Here is a 20,099-nt window from a genome sequence, read left to right on the forward strand (position 1 = left end):
TTAACAGCGGTGTTTATAAAATAAAGAATGTTTTTTGAAAAGGTAGTTGCCCTTTGACTAGGCCTATTATTACTCTTTTCCTTGATGACATAAAGACAACATATGCACTCCTATGTCGTAGTGATTTATAGTATCTCTAGCTATTATTGTGAGGGTCATATTTTTCGAGACATATTTTTCGGCCCCTCATTTTGGATCATTTTCATCAACCGGTGCCCATTCCAAACTAACTGAATAGCCCTGCTTTACACGAAGACACAAAGGACAGAAGTGTTTTCTTATGGATTAACAAAGTCAAATCCATCTGCATGGGGTTATGTTTCATATCCAACAGTATTACTCCACCGAAAGAATAGTTTATTTACTCTCTTGCTGACAGTTGATGAGAAACTTGATAGCGCTCTCATGTTTGTACAGTAAATATACTGGTAAGCTTAGCAAAAGACCTGGAAACGTTGGTGTACAAAAACGGGCGTGCAAAAAATAACAATAAGAAAAAAAACCTAGAAGTAACGTTTTAATTAGTGAGCTTTTAATGTGTTGGTAGGTGGATTATGTTTCCTTTGGACAGGCTAGATGTTCCCCCGTTTCCAGTCATTGTGCTAAGCTAGGCTAGCCGGATGCTAAGCTAAGCTAACCAGCTTAATATTTAGCGTACAGACAAGAGAGTGTTATCAATCTTCTCATCTGACTCTCAGCAACAAAAGTATATAAGCATAGGTCACAAAATGTCAAATTGAATCTATTATGATTATTTAACCAATTTCAGTTCAAATACCCCAATAAACGGGGTCATCCCTATGATCCCCGGGTCCTATGTCCCCCTTTTGGGCAAAAGGGGTCCTATGGGTCTGCATAAGCCTCTGCCTTCGCTGATTAATTCAGCATTTTGTTAGGGCTTGAGGTTACAGTTAGTGTCAGGGTTAGAGGGTAGGATTAGAGTCTTATTTGCCTTGGGTTTCGGCACTGAATTTGGAAAAATTAACAGAACGGGATCATAGGACCCTTTCTGTGATAAGTGGGGAACATTGGATCCTTTTTTAAGAAAGGTCACATACAAAGCGAGTAACATATGACCCTTTTTTTTTTTTAAAAAGGGTCCTATTTTCCCCGGTCTCATACAAAGCGGGGAACATAGGACCCGAGGAACATAGGTACGCTCCCCGATAAAGAGGTAGTAACCTTAAACTTGTTATTCTGTGGGAAAATGTCTTTCTTTGATTAATATTTTGGAATCTTAGTGATACAAAAGCTTATAAAACAAATGAAGAAGACAAGGTGACAGCTGAGGTGTGATGTCACTCTACGTACCGAGGTGTCCAGGGAGGGGAAGAGGGGAGTGTGGACGAGGCAGCGTGGGAGAAGTGGTGGTCAGGATCAGACTCTTCCTGTTGCTTGTACGGCAACTATAAAGAAAAGGACAGAGATGCATGTCAAGCATACTACAATGTCGAGGTTACCACAGCAGAGGTGTGTTTGTGTCTCTATGCATTAATTAGAGCCAGACCAGATCGGTATCAGCGTATATGTTTTCTGATATAAGAAACTTTTTAACAGAACACAAAACGCTGCAAATCATGCTTGGGGTGATTTTGAAATGTCATGGCTATTTATTTATTTATTTATTTTACTCTTTATTTCAATGGTCAGCAATTGACTGATACTACACATACCATACTATTTAATAATAACTATTTGTATAATGTATAATGTATATATAATATTATGTAAAATTCACTATACTGGCCGCCCTGCTGGTGAATTTCATTTGTCCCATCTAAAATCAGTATTCTTTTCCAAAATCCTGTAGTGGTCGGGCCATAAAGCACAAATATGTGCACACTGCAGGTGCAGAAGATGTGCAAAAGTATGGCTCACTGCAGAAGCACAAGAGCGACAAGGAGAATTCCATTTCCTCAGTCATCCATCTCTGTCTGCCTCTTCTCAGCCAAGATAAGAAATGAGGAGAGAGAGTGTGGAGCAAGATGAGAGGGAGGACAAGTTAGAATAGTGGCAACAAGCAAGGCAGAAAAGAAAGGATAGATGATTAGATGAGTAAAAAATTGACTTCCCCATGACCTCAGTTAATTATGTTTTGGGCATTTAATAGCTATCATTAGCACACTGAGTCACCTACTGAGTCATTCATACTGCACATAGTATCCAACTCACACACCACTCTGTAGTCAGTGGAGCAGGCTTTTTGTATTCCTTTACTTTTTGTATGTTATGCCCTTCTTTTGTTAGAACGCTCACACTGCAACAGTGCAGGCACACTGTGTAACACAATTTGCTTTGCTTCCCAAGGTAGAGAGCAGCAAACATGAATACAAATAAAAACAACTGGGAACAAAGAGGAAGAACAAACACAATGCAAACAGCACCATCTCGTCTTTGCTTAGAGAATGCTTGGTTTTCCCCTCTCTCCCCCCTTTGAGCCACACTCCCAGGGGTTCACATGTGAACAGGACGCACCAACCTCTACACACACACACACACACACACACACACACACACACACACACACACACACACACACACACACACACACACACACAAACACACAAACACACAAACACACACACACACACACACACACACACACACACACACACACCTTCACTGACACTTGCAGTGTAAAGACGTGAGCGGACTGAGATGGGATTCACACTGGGAGCTGAGGATGTACAGAGACACTGTGAGAGGCGAGGATGCACTGTTTTATACAAATCCCTCCAATCTAAACATGTTTACTGCTTCAAATTTGGATGTGAATCATGTATCCAGCGGGTGAATTCATGACAGATCCCACAAGAAATTTTGTCCACACAGAAAACCAACTCAGTTGCTAATACAGGTATTTCACAATAAACCATTTTTAGAAAGAAATCATGGTCATGAGGTAAGCAGAAGAATTTCAACTCAACTTAAAAACATCAAAAACAGAGCACAATGCATACAAATGTCTGTCATTGTTGCTGTATAGTAGTACAATGGAAATAATAATATAGTAGTATAATAATTACAATACCTATTTATTACTTTTATTCTATATAAACTAAAGCTATTGTACTGTACTGTATTTTACTGTATTGTATTGTACTGTATTGTACTGTATTGTATTGTACTATATTGCACTGTATTGTACTGTATTGTATGCTGTATTGTGTTGTATTGTACTGTATTGTGTTGTATTGTATGCTGTATTGTATGCCGTATTGTGTGCCTATGGATGTAGGTGGACACACACTGTTTGTGGCCGTGTTAACACCTGCCATCATGAAGTACTGGACAGCAATGTGCCATTTTGACAAGGTGTCAACATCTTAGGGTTGTAATACAAAGCTACTATTTGTGTCTGTTAAATGCCACAAACCCTTTTTGTGATACATTCATTAACTTCCACAATAGAGTGATATATCTTTGCACCTGAGCAACATCAGTTAAGCTGTATTCTGCAGTGAGAAACAAATATGGGGAAAACTGATTTAAAAAAAAAAAATAGTCGACAGCTGATTGGGTGTTGGAGTATCAACAGCAGCCAATCACTCCTGGCCTTTTCAGCCACCCTCCTGCCCATGTGCTAATACCACTGCTTGAGTTTGTGTTTAATTTCATATTGCTACCTCAAATCAAGCCCCCACCACAACGACTTCCTGGTTCATCCAATAAGCATCACAGCTCTCTGAGTGGCAAGAAGGAGCAGTTTGCACAATAGAGCAGTTTCTCATTGACCCCGATGTTAAACAGGCCGTTTTCACAGCATAATTAAACCTGTTTATGGTCTGGTAAGAAAAACCTTCTACTCTGTATGTTTAGGTCATATCTCCATGACAACGCTTAGGAAGGTGAATTATTTTGCACCAGGCTAGTTTTTATTGTATTGGAAAAGTTAAAAGTTTATGAATAATTAGGGGCGCTGCCTCTTGAGTGACAGCTAGGCTCTGGCCCTCACTTCTCCTCAGAGGTATACGTCATACAGATGGACGTATCTCCCTCCCCCCAACGTCACATACATGCCCTTTTTTGGTAAGAGGAAATGAGGAGAGATGGAGACTCCCGTAGGCGAGGACGATTGGATCAAGTTGAGAGAACGGACCCCGACGGAGAGGCTACGTCCATTTTTGATACAGTCTATGCTAAAATAGGACAATAACTTCATAAAATAGAGCCAGCACTCAGGGTGTAATACATCGATATGGATTGATATATCGGTTCAATGATTAATGATCCAATATCATCAATCTAAAGTGGTCATTAAGAGGTCTTTAGTATAACTGATCAAATAAGTGATAGTTAACATTAGGAGGTCTAGTTTTACTCCTGTTATTTATGAAAGATGAATTTAAATGTCTGGAAGAGCTTGGTAATAAAATCAAATCATTTTTTAGTTGCTTATTGTGAGTGGATATGTAACTGATTGTGTTAAATGGGCAGATGATTTTAGTCTCATATCAATTGCAGCCCCCTGAGTTAAATCGAACCATGGCAGACTTTGTGAGATCAGCAAATATTGTATTGTCCAAAGAATAAATGTAATATTGTATTGTGATAAAATTGGTGATTCACAGCCCTAACCAGAGCCATCTCATGTTTTCATTCTTTTAACCGCACACAGGATGTCCTGGTCGATCACATCTAAATAGCCTTATGGATATTGATCACATATGCCAATAGGTTGGATTTAACGCACAGGTCCGATAACTGCTGTTGTGCCATTTCTCGCTTTCTAAGCCGACCCCACTGACACCACTCACCTCAACGAGTGCATGTGTGTGTGTCTCTCGGTGTGTAAGGTTCAGCTTAGCTTTCATTACTTCGCAAAGACAGAGAGAAGCTCAAACAAAGTCACACCGAGCAGCACGACTATTCTTGGTTCATGGATTCTCAGTGCTGCAGGAAATCAATGGAGGCTGTGAACACAATACACACAGAGCTTGGCCTTGAATCTCCCTCGTAACACCGTCAGTATTCAGTGCCATGTATAAACATGTAGACTGGCATGTTTTTACTTTACTTCTATATCCATATATGCAGCTGCTGAGTCCAAATTTCAGAGCGATACCCGGGGCCTGTTTCTTGCTCTATGGTCAGTCAAGATCAGGAGAGCGGTGGGAGGGGAGGGAGAGATGCACTTCGCTGCACTCAGTAAATCTGGATTCTGTGTGCTGTTGCCGAGGGCTGGAGGGAGGGGTGGAGGTGTGGAGGGTAAGGGAGATGTGCAGAGAGATAGGAGGTGCAATCATGACATGAAAGGGAGATGAGGAAAAGTAAATGTTTAGGGAACGGGGTGACTGTGAATTCAGAATGGAAAAAAAAATGAGAGGAGGATTATAAATGCAGGTTGACAGCGCTCTCAGTGGTGCTCATCACCCACACAGGCGCAAGGTAAACATGACCCAATTTTTCCACCATTACACACTCTCCCTCTCTCTCTCACTCTCTCTAACACACGCGCACGTATATTCACAGTGAACAAACACCACAGAAGGCACAAACAGGGCACACAGGGGAATACTGCTCACTGTGAGCTGATGACACAGGGGGGAAATATGGCTCTAACAAAGCCAGACAAACAGGAGCCTTCATCCTCTGCATGTTCATACTCCTCCCTCTATTTAACAGCAGGGGCACCATTAATATTGATCAAACCAATCCGCCCATTCACATGAAACCACACAAATGTAGCCACGATGTACAAAGTCAAAAAGAAAGCAGATCGGAGGCATAGAGGAGGAGGGTTAGGGGCAAACACGGAGAGAGAGATAAGAAAGAGAAAGTGAGGCTAAAAGCAAGAGCACTTCAAAGAGAAGGAATAAACCAGAGAGGCGGAGCAGGAGGAAAGAACTGCTGATGAGGAGTCGGGGAAGACTGGTGTGTTTACCTCCACAGCAAGAGGAGAGCGGTGAACGGAGGGGAAATCGAAACGATCGGGGTGAATAAATCAGTTGAAATGTTGGCGGAAGAGATGAAAGGTACTTTTCAGGGAAGAAAGGAAGGAGGAGAGAGGGCTTCAGGAGCAAACAAATACCACATATTCAGTGCTTTTATTTTCTTGGCACGCATCAGCCCCTTTTGCCTTTGCAGTATACATAAAGTTTTATAACAGCATGAAAAGACTGGAGCACTTTATTCCAGGAACAAAAACCAGAGGACATTTTGTTGGCGTCTCCAACCCCGGAGGGGATGGGAGAAGAGGGAGCTATGGTCACATGACGGCTTGTTGCTATGCAGTGTGCTGCAGGGAGGCTTCTGATAACGCCGGCCGCGGACCACAGAGAAGGAAAGGGAGAAGGGAGATAATACTGCTCGTTATAGAAGTCACTCAAGTTCACTGTCCGAGGGTGGAGGGGGAGACAGGGAGCGACAAAGGAAGACACGCAAATATAAAGTATTTGTAATGGTGACACAGTGTGAAACAGACAAGTCGCCCGGTGGTATGGTAGAGAACTCTAACTTTAAAACCAACATGACATACAAACAAACAAACAAGTGGACCAAAGGACAGGTTCTGACAACAGAATTACTTTATAAGGGCACTGAAAGGGAAAGAACAACATACTGTCCTTGTGATATATGCTATTAAGAAGATGTGTACTGTATGCACATATAGAGACAACTACTAATGTATATATATACTGTATATATATATACATATATATATACAGTATATATGTGAGAAAAGTTTTAAAATGGGAACTATGCAGCAACAAATGAACTGCCTATACGTCATACTCCACATAATGTAGTTTACAATGACGCAGGTGTCATTTACACTGTCTCCATCAGTTTTCGAAATGGTTGATTTTTACCCCTAGACTGGAAGCTCATGATTCATTTCCTGTCAGTGTCTGACAGAGGAGCGTCATAGCTCCCAATGTCACTGTCGTTCTCTGTGCAGAACAGCTAACGACGCTCACAAAACTCCAATCAAGCTGACAACTAACTATTGGCATCAAATATGAATCAAGATTCTCTAACTATCCTGCCTATTTCTCACCTAAAAGGTTTTCAGAAACACATTTTAGTGTACTGTTTTACCTGCATCAAAACGGACCACGCACTGTGTTGTGTCTAGATGGAAACCCAAGATTTGCAAACTTCTCACAAGATGGTGAGGTCAGGCAATGACCTTGAATGGTTAGGGTTATTATAGGTGGACAAGAAGGAAGTTTTGCTAGAGCTTTTGTGAGTTTTCGCAAATCAAGGGTTACCCTCTAGACACTGCCCAAACACTAACCCAAACTGGCTTGTGTTGTGCTGTGACCGGTTGTCTATCCGACTGCATCCAGAGGCATTTTGGTTTGCACTGTTGATAACACCACTTTGAAATCGAAAAAATAAACGTATTTGAATGCACTGTTTGGAGGATGATTTGTTAAAAATGTTCTTAAAAATAGTTGATGTCAACTAACACATGAGAGAATATGTAGAGAAGGTTTATTTGCACAATAGGAAAACATACGCAATGCAATGTCAATAAAAGAGACAAATGTGCATTCTCCAAAAACGTAACGTAAGCTGGAAACAAGCTAGCCTTCTGTTTCTAGAAGTAGGTAAGATGTGCACGTGCTGAGCAGTTGCAGCTATGAACGTGACATATAGATGACTGTTGCTTCTGCGGTCAACATTGTTATTCGTTTTATGCAGAATACTTTCATATCATTGGCTGTGTAATAGTAAACACAAAGTGACGTATTTTACTGCTCTGACCACCGTGCCACCAGCCGCCCCACAAAGTGACAGCCTTGTACAATAACAGAATAAACAGATTAAAGAATGAATCGAATCATCGTTTTAGCTTTAGCACTATAGGGCATGATATCAGAGAGGTATGTACAGGATATAGACAGCTTGTATTGATATTGGAGTCTCTTTAAGTGAGTAATTCAAACAATATTTTCCACCAGGTCACATGAGCAGCAGTAAAAGGCCAGGGCAGAAGCCAAAGTGGTCATGGTGAGGGCCCGAGGCACAGCACTGTCCTCACTCTGCTCCGTCAGCGCTCCACTCAACTGCACCGAGCAGTGTGTTAAATGTCAAAATCATCACCTGGCCTAAAACACAATGACCGGGAGAAAGCCCAACAGGCACTTTGACCCTTTCACCTCTTTCTCTGCTCTGTGGGGTCCCAAACATCCTTGACAGCACTTTCGTCGGGATGAAAGGCTCTATTTCCTTGTTGATGTGTTTTTCCTGTAATAGGCTGAAATCTTCTGTCTCAGTCTGGGGAGCTGACAGTAGCAATATCTATCATGTGTAAATTTAGTGCTGTGGAGACGCCTGTGTCCTCAAGAGTGTTTTCCAGTAAGAGAAGCCCTGAGAGGGAGACAGCGGAGAAGAAGGAGGATCAAACAGAATAAAAGTCCCATTACTCTAAGAGGAGAGGACAGAGATGGTGCTTTACTGAAAGCTAATGGGAGATGAGGCACCTGCTGTATACTTGTGTGTGTACTGAACCCAGGGCTCCAAAGCTTCAGCACTTAGAAGAAGAGACTCTAGAGTCTGACTCAGGTGCCTCGGCCTTCCACTGACCTCCAGTGGTTTGCACAAAATTGGTTATGTGAAGTGTAATGACTTATTCAGTTACAGAGGAAGAGTGTTTATGAGCAGAAGACGTGGATGTTGGTGTGTTGATGTACTGTATGTGTGTGAGTTATGTGACTCTGAGCCGACTGCCCCACGGCATAGTGCACCTGAGCCAAAACACTTGGGACACACACACACACACACACACACACACACACACACACACACACACACACACACACACACACACACACACACACACACACACACACACACACACACACACACACACACACACACACACACACACACTATTCCTTCTCTTTAATTATTGCATCTCTATATACAGTAATCACTCCCCACTTTCCTTTAGCAAGCAATTGATAGTTTGCTCATTCAAGCCCCTTCAGTTGTTGTTACGCTTGTCAAGCTTCCCATTCTCACCATATACTGCAGTTCACACTAATAACAGTGACTGTAGTTAATTAATGTTTGCTCCATAGACTGTCTCTCAACTTGATCCAATCACACTCGCCTACGGGAGTCTCCATCTTGGCAGACTTTGACTCCGCCTCATTTCCTCTTACCAAAAAAGGGCATGTATGTGACGTTGGGGGGAAGGAGATACGTCCATCTGGCTGACGTATACCTCCAAGGAGAAGTGAGGGCCAGAGGCTAGCTGTCACTCAAGAGGCCACGGCCATAATTATTCATAAACTTTAACCTCCACTAAAATAAAAACTAGCCTGGTACAAAATAATTCACCCTCCTCAGTGTTGTCATGGAGATATGAGCTAAACATACAGAGTAGAATGTTTCTTTGTACCAGGGCTTAAATAGGTTTAGCAGACAGATGGCTCAGGGAGCAGAAGGCAGTAGAGCCACATGACTTTTTCCACAGATCATCTGTCTCATTGTCTTGTCAAGATATACCAGCGGTAGCTGCTGGTCTTTCAAGGAGGGGAAGATTATTTTTCCGGCCTACATAAATGTGTTTGTTTATTTAAATGTAAATTCTACACTCGTTTCTTTTCAAGAAAATGATCTGTGACCTTGTCGTACCAACTAGGCGTCTTTTCCAGGGACTTGACCAGTGTCCTCTCAATGGCCACTAGAGCTAGGCTGCTTAAACGGCCTTGGCTGGAGCTGCTGCGCCAGGCTACTGTGAAGTGTGAGTGACGGGGGGAGAAGCTCTGCAGCTGCCGCTGCTCGTTGGGGAAAGAAACCACAGAGTGACAGAACAGAGTAACCAAACACAACGCTAGTCGTTTTTAACAAAGACAAAGTCTCTGGGGATCGGTAAAGTCTCCGGATCAGTTCAGAACAACGGAATGAAAACCTTGGAAAATGCTCTGATGGATGTTTATTCTTCAAGATCGCTGATTTGTTCTTTAGCTATCAATCAAAAAAGGATCAGAGAGCTCATCCAATCATCATGCAGAAGCCGAGCGTACGGGCCAGCCCACTGCCCCATAGACCCCCAGAGACGCTGAGCGTCCGATGGGCGGGACAAAGCTCAGCATTTATTTAATGAGCGTCTAGTTTGGCTGCAGTGGAACAACCTGCTCTACACTTCCCCATTGAAGTCAGTAGAAGCTGAGCGTCTGATGGTGAAAAGCAATGTGGAGCTGTGGGGATGAAGGGGAAGGAAGATGCTCCGGTTTTCCTGTGATAAGGAGCTGATTCTGAACAAAAGATGAAGGCTTTCTAGCGCAGATTTAGTCAATGAAATGTACACACAGCACTACATAGTTAAACACTTTTTTTGATGAGATATTAGGGGAAGTTGAGCTTCCCTTGCAGTCTTAGAGCAATCACCACTGAGTGAAACATATTTTTCATAAAAAGTTACCAGTCTTACCCCGAAGCTCTTCCCTTCTGTTTATGCCCCGACAACTGTTTAGAAAACAGCTCTATACTTCAGGAAGCTCACAAACGTCCATTGATTGCACTGCACATCACCTTAAAAAAGTTTAAGAAAATTAAACTCTGGCAGCAGGCGGGCGTGTGGCTGAGACATGTACGACCGCAACAGTTTCATGGGATTACGCCCGCTTGTCAATCTGCCTGTCAGCTTGCCCACGCCCCCCTACCTACCTGCTCGCCTCTCATTGAAAATGAATTACTAGGAGTGTCAATCACTCCCTGAGTGAAAAGACCTTAACTCTATCTTGCGTAACATTGCTGAGGTTGCTGGAGTGTAAACTTCCCCAAATCCAATAAGGAGCAAGACCAAGCGAGAGTTTACCTATGTTCCCCAGTTCAATATCTTTTTAATGTGACACATTAAGGAGACCCTTCAGACTGTTTTATGTTTGCCTCTATGCTTCTCTTTTACAGCTTATAGCCTACAGATGTTATGCTCCTTGAAATCTATGCCCTCAAACTTGCAGGCTGGACAGTTTTCTTGACTTTAGACTTCAATATCTCCGCAGTGGCTGAACAGAGTTTTACTATTCAAACTGCATTTAAATAGTCCATCTCTTTTTGTTGCCATTTGAACTGAGAGGATAGCCCTTGCCAATGTCTCATAATGTTAGATAATATCAAGATTATATAGTCAATTTCCTTGTGTAATTTCATTCGTTTTTTGTTGAACTCTGATTGTCAACTATATATTTTTGGAAACCTTAGAGTATGACGAATCAGAAAAATTTTGAAGGTCAATATGGAGGCCATCTTGGTTTTTCAAAATGGCCACCTTTAAATAGTAATTTCTCAATCTCACATCTCAAGGATTACATAGAATTTAATTTCCAGCTGTAAAATTGTCATGTTGGATGGCAAGAAATCATGTCAAATAGATTTAGATGATCATTGACCCATATTTGGGTCTTTGTTTTGTCTTTTAATGCCAAATTGCCAAAGCTGCCTTAATGTTTGGCTGGTGGGTTTGGCTAGTGGCCAAACATGCAGACGACACTGAAAAAAACACTAAACACACTCAAAATAATGTAGTGATATGCCCTTTGGTCTTGGAAGGAAGGCTGGTTTCATTGAGTTTTATTTCACATATAAACAATATACCGTAAAACACAGTGATAAAAGTTATAGCCTACTGTACGTATTAAGCGAGTTGGCTGGACATGCTAACATTTGCATTTTGCATATTTGTTCTTGTGTTTTTGTTTTTGGAAAGGTTACAAAAATGACACACCATCCTCTCTAAATGCTGAGCATCACTCTCATATGATACTAGCTTCAGCATGTGTACTTGCATGTGCGGTTGCAGAGACAGTCTCTTTTAAAGGGTCACTTAGTAAACACACACACAGGTACATATGAATCCACATGAATCAGGAAAAACCTGGATGCTCATGAACACAACCTCATGAATCAAAATACAGAAAGAAAGAATGAAAGAAAGGAGAAGGAAAAAACAAAGTGAGACAAAGGAAGAAAGAAAGAGAGAGGCAGTCAAAGCTAGTATGCGTGTCTTGCATGCTCACGTAACCTTAGTGAGCTGATCCCTAATGGAAGAGCAGGCACAGATATTACCCCAGGGCCCTGTGCTCTACCCCAGTCTCCCTTCCTTTCACCTCTTGCGCAAGTTCCCTCTTTTTCTACCTTCTTCGCTTTCTTTGTCATAATCACGCGTTCACTTTTTTTCACTTGTTTTTGTTTTGTTTTTGCTCTCCAAGCTGTGTTTGGTGCTGTTAACTTTTCAGCAACTAGAGGGAAATGCGTATTAAACATATATATATATATTATACTTATATATTTCACAGTAGTCATTTGGCACTTTCCGTACACTCCAACCCATCCTGCATTTGATACACATTTGCAGGATTTTCCAAAGGGTTCCCATTGGTTTAGAGCACGACTGTAGGAGTGTGGCATTTAATATGATGAGACTTCCACATTATTTCCATCTGTCTGCCTGTGTGTGCTCAGGTGTGCCATAGCGAGAGTCTGTATTAGCAGCTTGTTTAATCCCTGATCAGCAGGGGAGAATGAAGTCACTTAGAGAGACTGAGCACGACATCCACTACTGCCGCGACGAAGAGAATGTCAACTCAAATTTTAGGCTGTTAAAAGTATTAATTATAAGCACAAAGGAAAAAAGTGCTTCATTTATTTAAGAAATGTGATGTGATATTTTATTGACTCCACCAGGAAAATCCTTTCCATGGTTCCGTAAAAATCAGAATGCAGTTGCAACCATTAGCTAGTAGGGATTTGCACAAGAAAACTTCATCCAGGCAAAAACGCCCCCCAGGAAACCCACCCGATCATCCAGCTCCAGAAAGTTATTATAGTTCTGCCTGACTCATGCAATCATTGATTTTCCACTTCAGACGGTGAATCAGTCCACATGGAGGTCTGCTGGAAATGTCACTATGATGAGTCACCTTTTCAATAACTTAATGATATATGTACATCAGGGCCAACAAAACCATAACCAGGGCAAAAGATACAGTGGCAAACCAATCTCATGCTTAAGGTTCTAAGACTAACTCTTTTTAAACATGCATATGTTATTCCTTAGAGACATTAACGCATCTTTTTCTTATCATTTTGGTGTTGAAATATAATTTATGATGATAGTTTCTGGAGATTTGACTGTTTGCCCTTCACTCTCAGGTCTCTGCTGATCGTGGTGGTGCTTGCTGCCGTGGTCCTACATGACGCTTCCTGCTGCTATTGTCACTGTTACTCATATATACTATCACTAGTTTAATAAACTATAAAATTTGTAGCTGTATCGTAGCTGCTATTGCCACTACTCATCATTGATCATGTTTGCCACCATAATTATTATCATTTTCATATTCTGTCGCCTTAGCTGTGCTTGTTTCTACTATTCTGTTGTATTAACTGCCTTAACATATACGTCATATTCACATTACTATAAATATTATAGTTACTGTTAGGCTTAGCTTGCATCTCTGGAAGTGTGTCTGTCTGTCTCTCTCTGTCCATCTGTGTGTCTTTTCTCTCTTTCTCTCTCCTTTTCTTCCTCCCCAACCGGTGCAGACAGATGTCCGTCCTCCACAGAGCTGGGTCTGTCCGAGGTTCCTGCCTGTTAAAGGGAAGGTTTTCGTTGCCACTGTACTCTACAGAGGAATTGTTGGGTCTATGTAAATCATAAATAAGTCATTGAGTGTGGTCTTTACCTACTCTGTAAAGTGTCCTGAGATAACTTTTGTTATGATTTGGCACTGTAAATAAAATTGAATTGAATTGAATTGAACTCTAAGACATATCTTATATAGTATAACAAATCCTTTATAGACATATATAGTGAAATCCTATGAATCTACGGGCTAAGGCTACGTTCACACTGCAGGTTTTAATGCACAATTCCGATTTATTGCTCAAATCCGATTTTTTTGTTTGACTGTTCACATCACTTCTTTAAATGTGTCCTATCTACAGAAGTGACCCGCATGTACAGTGAAGCCCCTTCTGATGAAAAACAACTTAAACTGTATTTTAGATATAAAGTCATGGATGGCAGAGAACTTACAGCTCAAACAGGACAAAACAGAGGTTTTAACACTTTACAAAACTAAATGTTTTTAAACATTCACAGTGCATAAAAAAACCTGGGCGTTCTTATCGAGTCTGAGCTTGATTTGATTCCACACATCAGAACTACTACAAAGACTGCTTTTTACCATCTTAAGAATATAGCCAGAGTTTGCCTGTTTCTCTCTCTGGCCAGCACAGAGGTGCGAATGCATGCTTTTATCTCCAGCCGGTTAGATTACTGTAATGCCCTGCTCTCTGAGCAAAAAAGAGCATTTCACATGTTCAGCTGCTCCAGAACTCAATGTGTTCTGTCAAGGACCAGAAGACGGGCTCACATTAAACCAGTTTTAGAATCGCTGCATTGGCTCCCTGTGCGCTTCAGGATCAATTATACCGTATTATATACCCAATTATACCTGCTGTTACCGTATCAGCCCTCGCGGACCCTGAGGTCCTCCGGTACTGGTCTTTTATCTGTTCCCAATGTCACAACGAAAACCTTTGGTGAAGCCTCATTTCATCATAACGGCCCTCGCCTGTGGAACAGCCTGCCGGAGGGCCTTAAGGGCCACTGACTCACCTTTTTAATTTAGATTTTAACTTAGTCCTCTTTGAGTCTTTTAATTTCCCCTTAAAGGTTTGATTATTCATTTACTTATTTATTTTTGTTTTGTTCAGTTATTCATGTTAACATTCATTTACGTTGTTTTAGGAGGTATTTTATTTCTTTTAGTTATTGTCTCTTAGTTTCCTGTTCCATTCATTGATGACATCACGCCACAACGTTGTTTACGTAAGCAAACGGCAACTGCAAGCAAACTGTACTGTAGGACTTTATGGCTTAATGCTAAAAACAGTGTGTGGCGACATCCAGAAATTGTAATTAAAACTTAACTATCCCTCCACTGGTGCCTGCTTCACTACTGTCCTCCATGTTTGTTTTGATTCTGTTCCTGGCTCCCACCTGTGGCACACTTTTTTTTTTTCAATCAACTTTATTCGTCATTCATTTAAAAAACAGTGCAGCGCGGGTCAGAATGACGTCAAATTCACATTAAGTGAGACCTGGCTGTTCAGGCTGCTGTTGCAGTCACATTCAAAAAAATCTGATACGTATCCGATTCAGTTGCACATTTAAAAGAGGCCTTATTCTGACTGGAAAATGTCAGATTCAATGGGACTTGTGCTGTTTACACTGTCAAAAGAGAATCAGATCTGGGTCACATATGGGAGAAAAAACAGATTCAGGTCACTTGGAACTGCAGCGTGAAGCCTAATTAGTCTACTTCCATGCTAGTGGCTTTATACAGCTGTGCTTTGAGCTAAATGTTAGCAGGAACTGTGCTAGCATGGATGCATGCAGAAGTAATTTGTATGAGTCTTAAGGACTCTGAAGAAACATAATGGTCACTTTAAGTGCTTTAACATTACATTTGCATGCATATCATTTAAAAAGCATACTGTGTCTGCATATCCTGCTACCTTAAAAGAGCAAGGGCATCATTTGCTAGGACTTTATAAACAAACCTACATACTAGCTTTCAGACCTTTAGAGTTACAGTAGCAGTATTTTGTAAAATACTCAAAATCACTAAGACTCAACATGCACACTCAGCAGAACAGAGCAGAGATCTGAAACCAAGTGAGACATTGGCACACAGTGACCTTACACACTAGTCACACTGTCAAAACGAGCCTCTTTGTAATGCATACTGCAGACAGAGAGAGAGAGAGGGGACTGAGGGGAAGAGAGACAGAGGAATGAATAGACAGAAAGCCAGCGCTGCCACACCTAACATAAACAGAACCAATTCATCACTACACTGTCTCTTGTACCTTTTAGTGCGTCGGAACATGCTGAGTATCTAGGCGTAGCTCTGAGCAACAGGAGCAGCAGCAACAGCTGAGTGGTGAGGGAGAGCAGTCAGAAAGCAGCAGGCCTCTGGGAAAATGTCATCGTAATGCATAGACGCATAGCCAACTGTAGCTCCTTCAAGCTTTAGATGTGCGCTGGACTGGTGTCCGGGCAAGTGTGGGCAAGCGCCAAAGGAGAGAGAAAGAGAGAGGGGGGGGAGAGAGAGAGAGAGAGAGAGAGAGAGAGAGAGAGAGAGAGAGAGAGAGAGAGAGAGAGAGAGGGAGAGGGAGAGAGGGAGAGGGAGAGGGAGAGAGAGGGAGGGAGGGTCTGTCTCTTAGAGAGGAGGAACAAAAAGGAGATTGTGGGTCGTTTTCTCAAGGCTAAGGTGCCATGGTACAGAGTGTAATTTTGTGACTTATTGTGGTTGTGTTTACCTCTCCTCTTTCCTCTTTGTGCACTGGAAGAACCTGATGGGAACTTAAAAGCTTTTTACTGCAGGCTACGGACACCATAAATGAATAAAGCAGAGAGTGAAGGGAGGTTAACTTATCTCAGCAGAGAGTGAACAAAGTCATGTTACGTAACTGTAAAACAGATGCTGAATGGAGTCCAACATTTAAAAAAGCATAACTGATGACAATGTATGCCACACACACATATATGCTGAATGGCTGTGTTTACTTATGAAGGCATGCAGTAGGCAGACTGAATGTGGGGCTAACTCCGCTGAGCTCATCTCTAACGCATGGAGGGCTGATCACGTCTTAAAGGAAGGGGAAAGCGAGAGAGTGAGTCCAAATGAAAACTGTCTCGAGAGAGAGAGGCACAGGTAAAAATCAGATGAATCAGTGGAAAGTGAAAGAACACAGTTAGATGGGTAGGAGCACATGGCCCGAACACAAACAAGAGTTGGGCTGCGACTTCATTTCATGTGTGATTACCCATGATGACTAGGGACGAGGGGGCAGCGTAAAGAAGATGGATAGGGTATGGGAATGGGTGGAGACAGAGGTAGTGGCCTGTGACAACTCAACCAGCACACAACCAGCTCAAACAATAACCCCCCTCCCCCGCAATAAGATTATAATGAAAGACCTTAAGAGTCTTGTTAATGCTTTTGTTCTTATTCTACACTGTCTTCATAATAAAGCTTATTTACTTCCCTGCCAAGAGTTAAAGGCGAAGATCGATACCAATCTCTTGTCTGTATGCTAAATATATGCCGGCAACTGGTTAGCTTAGCTTAGCATAAAAACTAGAACCAGGGTGTAAACACATGGCTCTGTAAAAACAACCTCACTAATGAACAGAACAGGTGCCTCAATACCTGAAATGAGGCGGGTCTATTTCGCCCAAACGCCCCTAAATTGCATGCAAATCGCTCGAGAGCCCGTTTGAGCGGCTGTCTTTTCCCTTGTGTTTTTTTCCCATGAGATATACCCGGTTGCTGATTGGATGTAGCTCTCAGTGGGATGTGACTGGTGGTCGTACAGACGCCACAACAACACGGCGAAGTAGACACTTTTATCCACTGGTGTAGTAGAACACAGCGCAGAAAAGGATCTGTGTATGCGCATCTTTGCACAGACTTTTTAAAATGAGTGAATGTGAATGTTCCCTCTCTTTCTCTCCCTCCCATTTACACACAAACGCATACACACACACACACACACACACACACACACACACACACACACACACACACACACACACACACACACACACACACACACACACACACACACACACACACACACACACACACAGTACTGCAAGCGGGGGGGGGGGGGGGGGCAGCCTGTCAACAAACACTTTTATACCGCCTCAAATTTTTAAGATGGAATGTTTTCTTTCATGTTACTTGTTGACGTGAATCATATGGGCCACCTTAAGTCAAACTGCAGCTATACTGTAATTCTCAGTTTCGTAAATCCCTCTCGTGTTTTTTTGTAATGGAATCACGGCGAGGGAATGCCGTGCCCTGCAACTTTCCGAGCAGCCACATTTTACCCCAATGGAAACACGCCTAATGTTCAGTACATCTTATTAAACCTGCATTCAAAGACTTTTTTCCACTTGGGGGCAGCAGAAACAACTTGTGACATATCAACAAACTTGTTTGCGAACAGTTTACACATCTAGCACACACAGAGCAACATTAGCATTCATTTGAAGTTTTGTTTCTGGCAAACTGACGAATGGAAGTCCAATAATCTCTCTGTTTTTGGTCTCCACCAACACCAAGGGAAATATCTGGCCCTTTAGCTGCTAAATGCTCCATTATGTTCAACAGCTAGTCACTTACTGTGTCGATCTGCCGTTTGGTTCTGAATAGGTAGTGTGCGGCGATGTTTTAAAGCTTGTGCCGAATTGCCACCACTGTGATGAGAGCCGTAAGAATCAACCACAACAATAACCTAAAGGCAAACTAAACTATGAGTTGAAAGATGCTAAAATGTTGAAGGGAACTGCGGAGTCAGGTGATAACTACCTCTGCGTAGGAGGTTTTGGTTTTGGCTCGGTTTGCTTGTTAGTTAGTTAGTTAGTTTGTTTGTTTGTTTGTCAGCAGGATTACATAGAAATTACAGGTCAGACTTTCCTGACACTCTGTGGAAGGGTGTAGCAAGGACCAATGAAGATCTCATTACATTATGAAGCAGATACAAATCACAGGGCAGATACACGTGGGAAAAAAAATCACTTTCGCTAACATCGCTAGATAGGACATCTGTGCTGCATCCATGTGGTATTGGAATTATGGGAAATATAAGCTCCAAACTGGAACAATTCACACTGTATTCACATTGTGAGATAGGGCATGCCTTGACAGAGGTCTGCACTCTACTGTGTCTCGAGTGCCCTTCTAGTGGGTTCATCGCTATGAGCAAATCTTTTCACAGTGTTAACATGAATAATCGATCAACGGCTTCAAGAAAAAGCAGTAAGTATCAACAGCACAAACGTAGTTGAAGCATCAAAAGTAAAAGCAGTGATTATACAGCAGAAATGCCCCAGTGTTATATTATTATATACTTGATTATTGGTGTTATGTTGTTATTATTATGGATTACTTTGTATGCAGCTTTTTAAAAATGTAGAGGATGGAGGTTTAGCTATTAACTATTTATACCATTGGGTAGTTTAATCCATGAAAATTGATCATATTCTATTTACTAATGATGTATTTTTATGTAAAATGTCAACCCACAAAATAAAGAAACAGTTGTCATATAAATGTAGGACACTATTTCCCTCTGAAATGTGTTTCTGTATAAGGTGAACATTCTTTAATTGCTTTTTGAATTCATTCACAGCTCTTTGCTGCTTTAATACTTATCTAGCTTTGCTGAGGGTAATTTAGCTGTGCTGTTTTACTGAATGTGTGTAATTTACTGTCTTACTGCGAGATTTAGAAATACAAAGGGGGAGAGGTGGAAATGAGTGTAGAATAGAAACAGATTAATAACCAAGCAAAGGGAAGAGAAGAAGGGAGATAAAGAGCGAGACTGGAAAGGCAGAGTGGCTTTCAGCACCATGGACAGCATCCAGAGCTCCTGGCTGGCTTTAATCAGACTCCGACAGACTCCCAGCATCCCTCCAGTCGACCTCCTCCTCATTCACACAAGGACTATGCACTCCACACCAGAAGCACCACTGAAGCATCCTCTGAGCTTTCCAAACACAACATGCAAATCATACTGAGCAGCTTCTCTCTCCAGAGGAGGGAAAAGAGGGAGGGAGGGAGGGTTGAACGAGGGTAACACTCACCTGCTGTTCTTGCGAGGCAGTGGCAAATCCTTCTGGAAGAAAGACAAAGAAAAAAGAAAAGAGAGATCAGGTACAGAAAAATATCAAATGTACACATCCACATGAGCAATGAAAATCATACCATTTGTACCTCATGACTTGTAAACTGACGTTTATATCTAAAATGTATGTTCCTTTTTTACTTTTAAAGTCACCATATGCACCACCAATCACAATTTGATGTTGTTGCAGGATATTGGGAATGACAAAAACAAAAAACAAAGGAATCCCTGTATATCAGGTAGAGAGAACAATGTGAGCTCACTTATGAAGAGGAAGAATTGTTGAAAGATTGACTGTTTGAAAAATCCCTCCCCCGAGCAGGGTCTGTCCAACCCAAGCCCCTGCCACAGCGACTTCCTGGTTGATCCAATAATAGTTTGCATAATAGAGTAGTTTCTCATTGACCCCCATGTTAAACAGGCCGTTTTTC

At 41.8% G+C, this 20,099-nt stretch overlaps 1 protein-coding gene across 1 annotated transcript in view; it reads right to left on the reverse strand.

Moving 5' to 3' along the window:
• Window positions 1-20,099, reverse strand: part of LOC310960007 (microtubule-associated serine/threonine-protein kinase 1-like) — a gene marked incomplete at both ends in the record, with an annotated part of 58,750 nt that overhangs the window by 27,066 nt on the left and 11,585 nt on the right. The window contains 2 exons of the mRNA XM_083931581.1: window positions 1,312-1,406; window positions 19,628-19,659. Coding sequence (XP_083787707.1) covers window positions 1,312-1,406; window positions 19,628-19,659 — 127 coding nt within the window. The remainder of the gene's footprint in view (window positions 1-1,311; window positions 1,407-19,627; window positions 19,660-20,099) is intronic.

The sequence above is a fragment of the Echiichthys vipera genome (genome assembly GCF_963691815.1).
Source record: "Echiichthys vipera genome assembly, chromosome: 17".
Classification (NCBI taxonomy): Eukaryota; Metazoa; Chordata; class Actinopteri; order Perciformes; family Trachinidae; genus Echiichthys; species Echiichthys vipera.